Source organism: Pinus tabuliformis, chromosome J (assembly GCF_031772625.1).
Source record: "Pinus tabuliformis cultivar Carrire ecotype Pingquan chromosome J, CPIR1, whole genome shotgun sequence".
Lineage (NCBI taxonomy): Eukaryota > Viridiplantae > Streptophyta > Pinopsida > Pinales > Pinaceae > Pinus > Pinus tabuliformis.
Window position 1 is genome coordinate 1,194,434,100 of NC_142295.1, and position 16,614 is coordinate 1,194,450,713.

A 16,614-nucleotide genomic window follows, 5' to 3' on the forward strand; every position below is an offset into this window, starting at 1 on the left:
TCTGTTTTTTGTGTAAAAATCAGTTTGCTGTAATTTTCACTTTGCTGTCCCAAACTGCACTTTTCAGCCAACCAAACTCTGATACCATAAAGAAATTTCAACCCCCACTCCGGTTATCAGTTTTCCTTATCACTCCATGCATTTAGTTTTAAATCCAAGCATGATAAAATTCTAAAATCTGGAAATGACAATATTTTTTGAAAACACAAATTTAGAGATTTCACAACTGCTGAAATTGCAGAAATAAAGCACAGCAAAATTATGACAGCCACACACAGAAAATAACACAGTGATTTTTGGTCTGTGACCCCAGAGAAACCCCTTGCAACTCTTGGGAAAAACCAGTTTGAGAGCTCTTCTTTATTTCTGAAAATGCTTTTATAGAGAAACTGAAATACACAGTAAAAATTCTAGCAACCACAGATTACAACTTATCTCAATTTCTGTGTTTGAACTCCACCTTGAAAATTGTGCTAATCAGCGAACTTCCAAAATAGAAATTTTCCTGCAATAAAACAGCATTAAATGTTGTACGACCTGCTTCAAAAAACCTGCCCAAAACTAGTTGTACAGACCGTACGGATATCAGCAGTACGATTGCCTCGAAAATCATTCCCAAATTTGCCTCGAAATATGTGCCCTTGCTATTGTCCATCTTCCTCGATTTCTGTGCCTTTCTCCTACTGTACGGTTTTGCTTTGGGATGCGTGCCAATAAATGCTGCTGCCCAGATTTGCTGAAATGTCTTCTCGCTGCTCTCTTTTACTTCCTCACTGCTCAGAAATTTTCCCCTTGCTCTTTCAAATGCTCATGAAATAATGAATTGATCTTTCTCTCTTCCCTTCTCTTTTTACTCTCTAAATGACCTTTCGGGTTACCCTAAGATCTAATGGCTGAGATTCATTTAGATCTAGGGATGAGAATAAATGTGCATTTTATTCACTTTCTATTTTTTAACTCACCCACTTAAATAAAGACCTACTTAGTCTTCTATTTCTATAGTCACTTTTTCACTTTCTAATCATTCATTGACTTTAATAAAGTCACCTTTAAATTATAATGTAACTTTAGCACTTATAAAGTCACTTTTGAATTAGAATGTAACTTTACCACTTATAAAGTCACTTTTAACCTAAATTGACTTTACCACTTATAAAGTCACTTTAGGAGAAAGTACAAATAAATTTGGACACTTTTCCCTAGGCCAAAGATCAAAGCCCCTTAGGGAACCACTTGTCCTCTGGTACCCAAATTTTAACAAAATTGTCGTGAGAAAATAAATCTGGCTGGTAATTAGAAATTTAATATGGATTGGCACTAGTCTTGGTCCACCCATCAATTTATCTTCCTATGATTACCTCCTTCAAATAGTAAATGAATAACACACATGCACAATGATTTTCTAGTTCAGATAATCTTATCATTCCAATGATCGAAGTTTACAAGGTACCTCTACAGTCTCTTGTGACTTAGCAGCTGTACGGTAAACAAAATACTATAGAACATAGAAGTATAACCTGTTGAAATAGAAATATGGCTCTGCTGAAGAAAGAATGCAATAGCTACTGTTGTACAACTGTACGTATTCCCTCTTGTTGTTTGCTACAACGGATTTGCACAGTTTCCACTTAAATGCAATCTTCTACTTATCTTGGTTTCCGTCTCTCTCAAGTGTTCTTATTTTTGTTTCAACTTCTCCATCCTTGTCCTAACTATGCTCTAAGAGAGACAACTAATCTCCTCAATCCTAGCAACTAATTTCCCATATCTCAGCAACTATTCTCCTTAATCCTAGCAACCACCTACACTCGCCAATGAGGTGTATGTATTAGATTAGAACAAATATAATTTATTAATATACTAGAATTTCTAGAATATTTCACTTAGATTTCTAAGACTAGAAGAATATAGGAAATTTGACACTCACTTTTATTTATTTAGTGAAATTACAAGAGGTAGTGTTTTCCACTTTTACTAAATGATCAGTAGAAGTTGTTTTGAACTACTTTCACACTTTCACATCTAACCTGTGCTTTAGCTTCTGCTCGAGGTATATTTCTCAATCCTTGCTTTGAAGTTGTTTTGAACTACTTTCACACTTTCACATCTAACCTGTGCTTTAGCTACTGCTCTTTCAAGTTGCATGCATGATCCCATGGCCCAAACAAGTAACGGCACCAGTCTTGTCATTCATCCACCACCCCAAAATTTATAAATCTCAAAAATATTCTCTTTTTGGTTTTTCATTTTTAAGTCTCCCTTGCTCCAACCATATATTACAGACGTTGAGCTTAGTTAACGGTGGGGAAGCCCCTCTAGGCGTGATTCCACTTAGTGTAATGTGAGAAAGGAAAGGCTATGTAAGTGATAGTGGGTAGTTTGCCTAAGATGCCCTTGGGGCTTCACAATGTGTGCTTTCTCAAGTGAGAACCTGGGAGGTAACATTTTGGCACTATTGTTGGGGACAAATTACATTTCCCAGATATTTGTAGGTTAGTTACATTGTGATGAGGGTTTTCCCTAAAGACCTTTCCTCATCTGGCTACTGCATGAAGGGGAGAAGCCATCTTCCTTCGCAGATTTTGACTACTTATTGCTTGTAGGGTGAAGCAAGCAATATTGTGAAGGTATTTCAAAGTTCACCATGTTGATTCCACTCCATTCCTTTATGGTGTGTGAAGATGTTTTACAAATACATTTGTTCAGTGGTTGTCGGAGTATTATGTTCAATTTGATTTCATGGGCATCATAATAACACAAGGAGAGTTAGGACAACATAATAATACTACCTCACTGGACAGCATAGTAATACAAAGAGAGCTAGGTCTGTCCCCGAGTCTGTGATTTAGGAATTGTCCAAAAACTTGAAGACTATTTTTAGAAAAACATTGTTATCTTTTGCAGAGGATGTCCAAATATTATATTGGTATAAAGCCCTTTAATAGACACCTAAAACCAGACATTCTTCCTTTAATAGCCCCCTAAAACCAGACATTCTTTGCAGAACATAATAAAACCTGGAACTAATGAAAAACATGCTTGGTGTGTGCTTCCTCTTGTTCCATAAGAGAAGACTGGGGATCCTTGTCCATGACAACAATGTTTACATCTCCAGGCATCCAGTGAACAGATGGCTCCTTTGACTTCGTCAGCACCTGAAGCTATTGATATTTTGAAATTGGGGACAGCTGACTGAGAACCTCTAGCCAGACTTGTAGCGAGATCATGTAACATATCGCACTTGACCTCTAAACTTCAATTCGTCTCTTCTGCTGTAACAGTATCTTCATTGAGACTGCATAGCCATGGGCCATTTTTATGATTTTTCTCCTGTGCCTGAATTCTGCCTATAGTACAGAAAATAGAAGTCATTGTCTGCTCTAAAGGTCCTCATGTCTTCTCAAGACATGTTGGATGTCTGTAATTTCATATAAAGGTTAATGCCGAGGATGATTTATGTTCTTCCATGCTATCCGAACTTGAGAGAGATGGAGAAGACGTATCACTTCCTCTTTTTAAAGTCCTCTGCGAGCTCTGAGGACCACTCGAATTCCAACACCAACTCGATACCCAAAACCACATGTGAACAGGCTAAAAACTAAATAAGTACATTCGGGATCAACGTGAGTAACCTCCAATTGAGCCTGGCTTGAGAAGGGATGACTCTAGATAAACACTAGATACAGGCTGAGAAGATGTTTTCCAGGTTGTGAATGAACTGATGGGGAAGAGTGCAGATCAGAGAAATGAGAAGCTACCAGCCAGTTCAGTTGTGTATTGATACTTGCCAGCACTCCAGTTCTCCATTACCAACCTGTGTCTGAATTCACAGTAAATCCAATTGAATAGTATGCTCCTCCATCCAACTCAATATGTGCAAATGGCCTTTGATTTCCATTCTGTTAAAGTTGACATGACCCTTTGGTGAATGACATGCAAAACTTTGGATTAATCATTAGTGAGAAATTGGACATTGGGCAAATTGGAGGATCAGTTTACGAGTCTTACAATTATTGGTGAATCTCTTTTTGGATTCTCAGGATGAGCCTTGATAGATTGCCATTGGATGAAGCAAAGGAGTATCACACAAATCCTATAATTATTGCTGAGTCTCCAATGAAAATTCTGTTGTTAATTCGCCTTGGATAAAGAATCTTAAGCCCTTGATAGAGAGCTAGTGCCTCGGCCTGATATTTGTAGCTCCACTCAGTCCCCTTTGAAAACTTTTTTGTTTAACATCAGGATCTAGAATGATCCCTTGTGGCTGCCACCATTTACGGTTTGAATCAAAGGTAGTGGTCTTAATTTAGTCAGTGGTCAGACTGTTTGATTGCAATATCTGAAGGTCAGTTGTTAAATTTGTTCCAACGAGTGCTGGGTTTTAGGTCTGAACATTAAGGTTCCAGTACCATCTTTAAATTCAGTATTTAAAATCAATGTTTCTGTATGGTTGAATGTTAAACTGTTTAGAGGAAAATAATTGAGAACAACAGTATAATTTGCAGTATGTTTTGTAATGACTAGTGGGACCTATGAAAATAGGCATCACATCATTGTTATTGTGGCATCTTGTTGGGAAAATTAGCAATACAAAACATTATGAGAATGATAATAGAAGAATATGATGACAATATCAATAAAACTTGTAGAAAATATAAACAAATCGGGGAAAACTAGGTGTAACATCTTTACAGTTCTGATATTTCATTTTCTTAGCAAATTAGCACTACACGCATTAAATATTCAAATGCGTTAGAATCACTAGAATTCTTATTTTTTTAGAACTTATTAGGTCCTGCAGGAAAGATGCACATCATATAATCTGCTTAAACAAACATCAACAAAAATGAGCATGAATTTTGAAGCCATGCAACATTAGCACCGTTAATATTGACTGCGGTTTCCTTCCTTGTCTAACCTTTGGAAAACTGTTCAACTAGGACATTTTCATGACCAGTCGCAGAATCTAATGCCCCTGATCATTTCTTCAGCTCATGTAGCTACTTAGCTTCACCGTGAGTAAATTAACATTGCTGCACTTTGTTGAAGTTTCATTTTATTTGTCTTAGTCCTTGCCCAAAATTTTGTAGTCATTAAAAAGCATCCTGGTTCTGGTGTTTTGGTCAAGGATCAATATCCACAGGTTAAAGTTTGAGGTTAGAAAATCTGGAATTCATCCTTGTTTAAATTTAAATTGTCCTCATTTATTTCAGCAAATAATCCCGTCACATTTCTGAAGGGCAAAGCTCTCAACATCGTGAGGCTGGGATCTGCTTTTGTTGTTTTTGATTTAACAATCATGAAGTGGTCACATTTCTGAAGGACAAAGCTCTCAACAGCTTGAGGCTGGGATCTGGTTTTGTTGTTTTTGTTTTAACAATCATGGAGTGTGATGATAATGTTGAGTCTATAAAACTGGTTTTCCAGACGCGTAATCCAGGTTCCAAATCCATCTTTGGGTTTTTATATTTCCTCGCATGTAAAATCCTGGGAGTGGATTGACTTGTCAGGAACCTTGAAAACATTGAAATCATTAAAAATTAAAAAACTTCAGAACTTTGATAAGACTACTTCAGAGATAGTCTGATAAGATTTTTAAACTTGTTTTGTATTTAGAAATACGAATTTTGTTATGTGAGCCCAGAGAATATTAGGTCTACTTTATTCACAATTTTCTGAACATAGCATATTGCAAGCTTAGGACACACCTTTCTGGCCCAAGCTCTTGTACTGCTCAGTGCTACTGCTAACCACATATAATGACTAATTTGTTCACCTGCTATCTCTGTGCTCACTTGTTGACTATTTCATGCGTTCAATTGTCTGGGTAACTTTCATTTTGGAAGGAAACTAAGATTTATTAATGTCCTCCTAGTATTTGGTTGGCTGGTTAGAATCTTTTAGAATGAATTTGTGAGATTTGTTATACTTAGAATTTATGTAAACTTTGAACATGATGGAATGTGGTGTCTTTTAATTCAACACTTGTAGTTTTTAAGATAACGTGTTTGTATGCTCAATTTTTACGATTATGATTCCTTCTGTATCAGTTAGTTTTTCTTCCTTTATGCTTTTGGAGTAGTGTTAGGCACTTTTGCAGGTGCTTATTGTTTATCGTACTTTCTCAAGTCCTATTAACCTGTCCTTTTTGGTGATTTGTTGGACATTAATATATTTATCTTATCTTATCTTATTTCTGCGTCTCAGTCTTCCCTAGCTTGCATGCGTTTGATGGCTTTTTCCATTTGAAGTGTGATCTGAGTATCATATCATTTTATGGATCATTGGTTTTTGCAGTGTTAATCGATGCAAGCGTATGCTAGCTGAAATTGCTGTCAAAGCAGTGCTTGCTGTTGCAGATTTGGAAAGAAAGGATGTGAACTTGGATTTGATTAAAGTTGAAGGAAAAGTTGGTGGAAAGCTTGAAGATACAGAGCTGGTTTATGGTATTATAGTTGACAAAGATATGAGTCATCCACAGATGCCCAAGAGAATTGAGGATGTAAATATAGCTATTTTGACTTGCCCCTTTGAGCCACCTAAGCCAAAGACAAAGCATAAGGTTGACATTGATACTGTAGAAAAGTTTGAAGCTTTACGTGTACAGGAAAGGCAGTACTTCGATGAAATGGTCAAAAGATGCAAGGTAAGCAGAATTTATATTTATAATTCAGACCCTCAATATAGTCACTTTTTGTATTTATCTCAAGTGTTTGCTTTCAGTCTTGAAGCTTGACCTTATATCAAAACCATGAAGTCTGTGTCCTTTCTAGGTCAGTCACTCATTTTAAATGGCCCAGTTGTTAGATGATACTCACATCAATCTTACTTGCAACATATTGAAAATATATCTTCATTATAGATTTTTTTTTGTTTTGTTAATTTTTTAAATAATTCTTTTTATTTCTTATATGTAATTTATAGTAGAGTGAAAAACCCAGATATTAGCTCTTTCTGAAAGAGACAGCTAGATTTTGTTTTACAGATGTGTAGTTTCAATGCTTGTCATCCTAAGCTTGCAAAGCTGAGACTATTGTATGACAACTCCAAAAGGAAATATGTCTGCCAGGTGCTCCATAATGATTTATTAGTACATTAAAAACATTATCTGACAACCCTTTTTTATGCATAGTAGTTTTTCCTTCTGTCTGATAAGATTTGAAACCATATTTGGTCAAGACCTGAATTTTTAGTTCTTGAATTGTTTAGGTAATTGTACAATTATAAGCAAAGGACAACATGCCATCTCGCTAATCACCCATTCCATGCATAATCTTCATATATAAATGATGGATGGCTTTCAGGTTGGCCTAGTCTCCATCTTAGACTCTTAGTCAAATCATTGATATTATTCTAGTTTGGTCAAGATCATTGAGATTAGATGTATGGTATTTTGAGATGGTATCAGGATAGATTGGACGTTCTGAAAAGAGATTATCTCTACCTTGTCTATTTGACTGTGTTATCAACTTATTATAGGTAAACTCTAGCAATATAGTTGAGCTTTTAAAGTTTAAACCAATAGTTATAGAACTTTTATTCCCTAATGCTCTTTGGGTACCTTAAATCTCACTTTACTTTAAGGGTTTTTGCATGTTGTCTTTATCCAGGTTTTCAAATTTAACACACCTTTCTAATATTGTCCTCACCTCCCTACTGGTCATTGTCAGCATATGCTTTGTGTTGAATACCTGCAACATTAAATAGTTTTGTTGAGCTCATGCCTGTAAAGATCAGGTCTATTTTATCTCAAGGCACTCTGAGATTTCACTAATTGCTTAATGTTTGTTAGGTATGCCCCTTGTAGGGTGTATCTTCCAAAGCATATGGTTCTTGTGGAGGTGATTCAGACAATTCTCTGGGTGTCTGGGACTGATGGGACGTAACTTGTTAGGTTTTGTCAGCATGGATATGTGCTTTAGCGCTGAATATTACTAGTTAAGGTCAAAACTTAAAAGATCTTATGAAGCACGTGTGAAGATGTATCCATGAAAAATTGTTATTGATTAACACATGCCAAACTGTTTTGTGTTCACAAGTGCCATATTTTTCTTTCATTCTAATGCTGTTGTTGATTGTAATTATATGCATCTATGAGCTTAATGTGTTGCCCTTCTCGTCTATGCAACACTGTTTCATGCATGAGTTCATATTCCACATGAACTAAAGCTGTCTTTGGAAATATTTGAGAAGAATCTTGCAATTTCTTCTGTGAATTATTGCTAATTTAAGAAACAGTTCAGATCACACATGCATTACCATTGTTAATTACTTTATAGCTTACATATGCTTTTCTTGGTGTCATTTTATGGCATAAATCAACAGATCTCTATAAAAGTTCTCTATAGTGCACTGCACAGTTTTGTGAAAACATTTGATGCAGCCCACTGTTTATTTTAAATATCTTGAAAGTTGTGAAGCACTTGTTGAATAAATTGTTATAAGAGCATGTTCCATAAATTGTTTTCATTGAATATAATTTTTGTGAAGTGAAACATATGTTGATTCTGAACTTCCCTGGAACACAAAGTGTGGAAATGTCAAAAGACATTCGAAGTATCAAATGTTGTTTTCCTTTGGACCAGTGGCTGTTTTTGGCATAAAACATTTAGAAATTCAAGAAGGGAATGCCCAAAATTTGATGTTTGATATGCAAAATTCGTACAATGTGTTTCTAAAGGCCCTCAACTTGGACTTGGAAAACCAAAATTGGATGATCAACTGTGCAACTAGACAAAATCAGTGTTGTTTAACTTGCCTAAGACTGGTCAAGTCTTCCAAGTCTGTCTGAGTCATGACTGAAATGAGTACTTAGCCCGGATTCGGCAAGCAGACTCTGGACTGGCCAAGACTTCCCAGACTTGACACAGACTTGTCTCAGGCTTGCCTACTTCAACTTAGACTTGGCTCTGGCTCAGATTGCTAACTATTTGTTTTATATTTCAACTTTCAGTTGATTGTTTATATCAAGTGTCAAATTTAATGAGATGATATGACGAGTTTGTGGATAAAATCTGTTTTATGCACAATTTACTATATTTTGTATTTTGGTTTTTCTTTCTATTGCCAAGTTTGGTGAATCTTGAACTGAATTTTGTTGAACTGCCAAGCTTTGTTTATTTCCAGGCCAGCTGAGTCTGTATCGATTACATTGGACCAAACTCATATCAGCTTATTAGAAAAATTCATTCAGTATACCCAAGTTTTTACATATGCGGCATATGATATTGTTGTGTTATTTGAGGGTTTTTTTTAGGTCTGCATTGGGACCAATAGTTAAATATCTGGAGAATGTTCAGTGGTGATTGTTTATAGATTTTATCTTTTAGTATTTATAGTCTGGTTTACCTGCCTGGGGAGTCTGACTGGTAATCCAACCCCTGGACAGAGGTTTCATTATATTTCTTTAGAAAAATAATTTCAGCATTCCCTTTCAATTTCATTTTGGTCATGACCTATCTCTTAGCATTTATATTCACATGTTCCCATGTTTATGAGATAATATTATTGCATGCTTTGGAAAATTGTAATCTTAGCCTAAGTGCAAATCATTTGTTGTTTCATTTTTCTTTTTTATTCATAATTGGGAAGCACATATGAATAAGATACATCCCACATTGAACTTATTTGCAATTCTGATGCAGTTGTTTATAATTGATTACAGGATGTAGGTGCAACACTTGTAATCTGTCAATGGGGTTTTGACGATGAGGCCAATCATTTATTGATGCACCGTGGTTTGCCAGCAGTCCGATGGGTTGGTGGGGTCGAGCTGGAGTTGATCGCAATTGCCACAGGTCTGACTTGTAGAAACTTCAATATCTGTTGTTTCCTGTTGGATTTTGTGCTGTATGCTTTCTATCAGGTATTCCACAATTTAATAGCCCAATAACATCTCAGTCAATGCATTTGATTTCTATCTCTTAAGAAAATTTTCATGGCATCATTACAGGTGGACGGATAGTACCACGATTTCAGGAATTGACACCTGAGAAGCTAGGGAAGGTAATGTAACATGTTGCTGTGAAGCATGTCCTGGAATCATTTAATACTTGGGGGTTCAGGCTGAGAAGTCTAGAAGTGTGTAGTTGTATCTGAATCCAATCAAGAGTCATTGCAGCAACCCATTACATGGGGAAAATTTTATGTGCAGTCTGAAATCTTGTTTGGTCTTTCTTAAGAAGCAATATGTACTTTCTGTAACTAGTTTGATGGGTTAGCAGTTTTTGATTCAGTTTTATCCTTAAGGCTTCTCAGATCCAATTTAAGTGGTATGTGTTTTACAATTGAATACTTGCCGAAGAGTGATTGTATTACTGATTTTTACATTTGTTTAGGCTGGACTTGTGAGGGAGAAAGCATTTGGCACAACTAAGGATCGGATGTTATACATAGAACAGTGTGCAAATTCAAGGGCAGTGACAGTTTTTATTCGTGGTGGTAAGATCTTGTGTTGCCACTCAGACTTGCTTTTATCTCTTAAAAGTTGACTAGCACTACCAGGCAGGTTTTAATATAGCACCTTCATTGTCATTATTCATATCAATGATGGCCATGGAGAAAGTACAATCAGTAACTTCTAATCAACAACTGTATTGTTTTTATCAGATAGTTTGCCTGTGAATCTACCTTTTCAAGTTGCTTCATGAATTTTAATATTTGAACATGATAGTGTGTTGCTCTTAATTTTTAATGTGCCTACAACTAGTGGTTTCTCACTATTTACAAATGTTTGGATATGTTGATTTATTATAAAATCCCCCCTTGGAAATGTCCCAAAATACCCACTGGTTCTGATGAGGTTCTGCTGTAGTGTAGTTTCTTGGATTGTGGTTCAAATGAATATACAATGCTCAGATAGACAATAATGAGACTACTTTAGAACAACACCACAACAACCATATTCAGCCCAGGAATAGAAAACACAACTGATATATTATAGGCAGCCATAAATAAACTTGTTCTTTGCTGATATATCACTTCAGAAATTACACAATAGCTTTTCTAAAGAGTCACAGTCATGTCATTGCATTAATAAACAATAGTACAGACTTCAATGAGTAATGGAACCTGGCTTGGGCGCTGTCCAAGGTGGTTATAACCCACAGTCAGCTTCAGCTGACAGCACATGATATACAGTGATTCATATGAGCCACAGATGGGTATTCGACCCTTCCTTACCAAAAACTCGTCCATCGGAGCACCCTTTGTTAACTGAACGAAATACAGTCCCTTTCTCAGTGGTTATCCAGCAAGAAAAGTGGGGAGGATTCTCTGCTTCTTCCAGCATACAACTTGTCCTTCCTAGCAAAGAATACACAGCCCTCAAATAACTGGTATTTATGTCTCTGCCTCTTGAATGATAGCAATATATCCTCTAGTGTACTCCAGAAGCAAACAAATACGCTGCCTTTCAGATCAGAATTCGTCCAGCTATGGGAAATAAACCACCTTCAGCATGAGTGATCATGTCCAGCAATAAATAAAAGGAAACTTGGCTCAGTAAGTACAGTGAACTTGTGCTCCTCCAGTGATGAGATATTCGACTCAATGAGCGAACATAACATCTAGAAAAGGAGGACAACTCAACCTCCTCAAATGCGAGTCAATCAGCAAGATGGAACACATGACTTGGTCTCTAGCAAAGGAAAACAACCCCAGGACTCATGGCCATCTTTGACTCTTCCAAGAATGTGTCTTCAGTCTGTAAAGAGAATAATAAACTCAATATTAGAAGATAAAATCAACTGATAACGCTTTTTACCTCCATTACCTTTTGCAAATCTCTTCTCCTTGGTAGTGCAATGGTGAAATCTGAACGATTCCACTTTGTGAACCAACTAGGGTGTATGGTTTTAAGTTTCAACACCAAAGCTAGCAATGATGGCTAGGGTTTTTTAAACCCTAAGCTCTTCTTCAAAACTCTCTGCGAACCCCCTTTTCTCAGAATGCAAGTTATAGAATGAGGAGAGACTCATCACTTTTCCCCTTTTATAATTTATTGGGCACTTTTGTCGCCATTTTACCCTTTTAATTTTTATAAAATTACTTTAGGAACTTTTTTACCTTATAAAATGAAAGTGACTTTTCATTAGCCTAGGATATGTCATCTTTTTCACCCCTTGGGCAGCTATAATGTTTTCTTAGGCGAATCATGTTCCCTTATTAAAATTCCCACCTCCCCCCTTGCTTTAGCATGCAGAAACTTTATTAAGCTAACCGAACCCCGTCTTATGTCTCCTAAGTGGTTGGAGACAGTACATTTATGGTTACCTCAGCCAAGATTGAAAATTTCTTTATTCTGGACAAAGTGTTTTGATTTCCGAGAGCTCTATAGATATGAACATTTTAAATTCCTTTTAAAGTTAAGTAAGGGCATAATTTCAGTATGTTTAGATTTCAAGTTTATCAAATGTTTTGCATAATATCTCTTCCCAGCCCCACCCAATATGAACATTATTAGTTCCTTTTAAGAGATTAACTAAGGATATAACTTGTATGTTTGGCTTCTGTCTTTTTTACATTTTACACTTTCTCTCATCTTCACCCAAAAGAGGAATGGTTTTTACAGAGTTAAATGGATTTTTGTTCACCATATAGAAACTATATCTAATAAAAATATTGAGGTTATTAAAATTGAAATCCAAATAAAATTCAGGTAGCTAAAGATATATCTTTTATGGATAAATATTGTGGATAAACATATATCCTTTGTGGATAAATATCTTTTATGGCAAAGACTTGTATAAATATTGTTTGCTTTATGTTCTAGGAAGATGAACATTATTATTATCAACAATTAACCTGTAGTTCATGATTTCAGGAAACAAAATGATGATAGAAGAGACAAAGCGAAGCCTTCATGATGCACTTTGTGTTGCCCGGAACTTGATTCGTGATAATTCAATCGTATATGGTGGTGGATCTGCAGAAATTTCATGTTCACTTGCTGTCGAAGCTGCCGCTGACAAGATTCCTGGAGTGGAGCAGGTAGGAATCTGTGCTTATTTTTTCTTTATTGAATTCAAGATCCAAATATGTAGCTCTTTTTAATATCTGTTTGCAGCTTCTTTGAATATGTGATCTTTTGGTTTTAAATATAAGTGCTGATTCAATCAAATCATGCTTTGGTAGTTGTAGATCCATTTATTTAGCTTAGTGAAACATGAATAACTAGGATTAATAACAATGGTTTTGATATTTGTTTTATAGTTTGACACTCTTAGTGGTCTGATTCCAACTGGGCTTTGGCAATTGAACACATATATTTGATTAAGTGGAATCACCTACTATGTATAATTTTCTAGCTGGAAATATTTGAATACTAACGAACACACTTTCTTTGGTACATTATCAGTGCCACTACATATCCTTGTATTTCTAAATCTTGCCACTTCGGTTTTCCATGCTGCTTGTAATGTTGCAGCAGAAGTTCAAAAAACGAGCTTGCTATTCTGGTTTCCCCGCTGCTTGTGACGCAGCAAAAGTTTGAAGAACATAAGCTAATTAGAGGGCTAGAGGCACCTATTATGTATAGTTTTCTAGCTGGAGATATATAACTACGAATGAAAGTACATTCTTTGGTGCATTGTCAGCTCCACTACGTTTGCTTGTAATTTCTAATTCTTGTTACTTTGGTTTTCCCATGCTGCTTGTGATGTAGCAAAAGTTTGAAGTACATAACCTAATTAGAGGGGTGTCATTGCTTGGCACATTCAATTGTAATCACCACTTGGCGTGGTTATTTGAGCAATGTCTCTACAAGTGGAATTGACGAAAGGCTTGATATTATGCTTTATTGCTACATACATGCTATACTCTATAGGCCTGATCTGGGGTCCAACTTTGTGGAGAAATGTAAATATTGAATAACAACTCAACTTGTAATGCTGAGTTTATGGTATTCACATTTTATTGCACTGAGAAGCTTACAGGTTGGGGTGGAAGGATTGTGTTTTTTTTTTTTTTTCCAGCTGGTTCACGGACCCTGGTCAGTTGATCCGCTACTCCAGGTTCGATAAATCTGGGTGGACCCCACCCGAAGGGGGTCCACCCTCGGTCACCACAGACCTAACCCAAGAGCTTTCGGGTTTCGACCCTGTGACCTCCCATTGGCGAGGCCTCGACTTGACCGATTGAGCTAACCCTTGGGGCTTCAGTGGAAGGATTGTGTCATGTGGGTAATGCTAATCAATTAAACTAAAAAAATTGACATGAATTTCTACTATTAAATATCTAAGCTGGCATAGAGTCATTTTAATATTGGATCTTTTCAGCAGCGAGAGGTCTGCACCTAGATTTTCTCTAATCTGTTGGGGCTTTATAAATCTAGATTTAAGATGGATTTATGTTAGGGTCATCATAGTTCACATGTTTTGAGGAAATTGAGGATTTCTTGCAATGACATCTTTTTTCTTGGCTGATAAGAAGGCTTCCAGTACGTGGGAGACTGAGAAGCATTTTCCAACAAAATTTGTGACATGATGTCATAATGCATGCTTTTTGACTTGTAACATTCCCTAGAGAAGTTTAATGCAAAAAACATAATACATAGGAGACTGAGAAGCAGTTATGTGGGTTGGTATACCGGTATAATTTTGGGTGTGTGTAAATGCTGATTTGTGTCAGTAGTATTTAAAGTCCTTTCATATGGTTTTTACAGAAAATAATATTGATGGTGCTTATTATTTGCAATCTTGTTGGTTTAAATTTCTATTGGGTTTTATTGCCATGTCTGAAAAGTAATTTTTGGTTTTTACTATAAACTAAATGTAATTCTGTTTTTATCTACTACAGTATGCAGTTCGGGCATTTGCAGATGCTCTAGATGCTGTACCAATGGCTCTTGCAGAAAATAGTGGACTCCAACCTATTGATACTTTGACAGCAGTAAAGGCTCAACAGATAAGGGTATGCATATAGTCTCTTTCACCAGACAAGACATTCTGGAACAAGAATTGGCTAAATTTTTTTGTTATGTGAAAATTCTATGAAGTACTTTTCCGAGGAGGATGGTTTTAACTTTTAGCATTGGTTTCTTATTCTCAATTTTTATGCATGAAGTTTCTTTTCGTAATTTGCTTGAATTATTAACATGTGCAGGAAAGTAACCCACATTTGGGAATAGATTGTAATGATGTTGGTACAAATGACATGAAGGAGCAAAATGTCTTCGAAACTCTGATCGGCAAAAAACAACAGTTGTTACTTGCCACACAGGTGGTTAAGATGATTCTGAAAATTGATGATGTTATAACACCATCCGGGTATTAATTTCTACATTATCACTTCAATATTAAATTTATCCTCCAAAGATTCTTTAAAGAGTTGATTCTCAGAAGAAAACTATGACATTTTTGTATGCGTGCTGCAAAGCTTCTTCAGGACGGGAGCTGAAAAGCAGTTATACTGAAATCCGTTTTGTTGTGCATGTAGTGTCTAAGCACAAATTTGAGGATTTTTCTGCTGTCTAAAACTCGAGATGATTCCTGGATGGTGCATATTCAATTTGGGATTTGCTTTCCCACTTTTATGGGATGGTAAAAAGTATGTTGTAGTCTGTAACGCCTCTCTATACAAAAATATATTATAAACATACACTAAACAATACACATTTATTGATGAGTGTTTAAATCAAGGTAGATTATCTGAGATATAATCTATTTTTGATCTTTTAGGTTCCTACAATCTAGGGTTTTGTTACATGTTCATTGGGGTCCTCATGTTCATGGGTTCATTATAGTTGCTAGAGCATGATATTTTAAACCATCTCATATGTTCAGGTGCTGTTTATTGTCTACATTAGTACCATTTGATAATTTGCATTTTTGGTTTTGAAAGGAGACTACTTTTTCTCTGTATAAAAGTAAGCCAGATTTATATTTGTCTGAGGTTTACAAATGAAACAAGAAAGGTTTATGGTGTGCCTCTACTCCATAAATATTTTGTTCTTTGGGGATTGTGTTAATATTTCGAAGGTTGTCGTCTTCAAACAGTATTGCTCCATTGTGCTTTAAAATCCAAAACAACAGTGACTTGTTTTGAACCTTTCTGGACTTGACCTGGTAATTGTGGCTTTGTGCTGATTTCTATTACTAGTTGCTATTATAGATTGGATTGTTATGTCTAATAGAGATACAAAATGACGGGTTTGTATGGTTATTGACACCTTTAAGTTGATTTCTTTTATTGTGAAACTTGTTTTTCTTAAAAACTGAATTCTAGGCAATTCTTGCTTATATTGCTGTCATGGTTTCTTCTATGGTTGGTCCTTATTAGCAGGTACTACAATCATTTTAGTGTATTTAATTAATAATTATTTTAGTTTCAAACCATGTGATTAGCTTATATGAGCACTGACATTTTAGTAGTCACCAACTTGGTTTAGCTTTGCTTTCACTTGATATATCAGAAAAAAACCATATCAGGTATTTGCCCTGTTGGACAGGGGCGCACCGCTAGCATTTCTTGCATAAGGATGGGGTGATAGGTTTAATAATATCCCGGTTGTCCCTGATAAGGAGGGTGCAACACAGCAATGGTCCCTTGGACATCATCTATGGAATGAAACTATCTTGGGGATATCCCCAGCATAATGTAGATGCTGGGATGTAG

General features: G+C 36.0%; 1 protein-coding gene across 2 annotated transcripts in view; it reads left to right on the forward strand.

Annotated features, from left to right (window-relative positions):
- The window catches only part of LOC149231373 (TCP-1/cpn60 chaperonin family protein), a 65,951-nt gene extending 49,999 nt beyond the window's left edge, over positions 1-15,952 (forward strand). Inside the window, exons 4-11 of one of the 2 annotated variants that reach the window (XM_089379188.1) lie at positions 6,298-6,646; positions 9,665-9,797; positions 9,953-10,005; positions 10,338-10,440; positions 12,824-12,990; positions 14,797-14,910; positions 15,103-15,373; positions 15,691-15,952. In XM_089379188.1, the coding sequence (XP_089235314.1) occupies positions 6,298-6,646; positions 9,665-9,797; positions 9,953-10,005; positions 10,338-10,440; positions 12,824-12,990; positions 14,797-14,910; positions 15,103-15,273 (1,090 nt within the window). In that variant the 3' untranslated portion in view covers positions 15,274-15,373; positions 15,691-15,952. Of the gene's footprint in view, positions 1-6,297; positions 6,647-9,664; positions 9,798-9,952; positions 10,006-10,337; positions 10,441-12,823; positions 12,991-14,796; positions 14,911-15,102; positions 15,374-15,435 lie in introns of both variants that reach the window. The other variant, XM_089379187.1, reaches the window with a different exon arrangement.
- Positions 15,953-16,614: the final 662 nt, after the last annotated feature.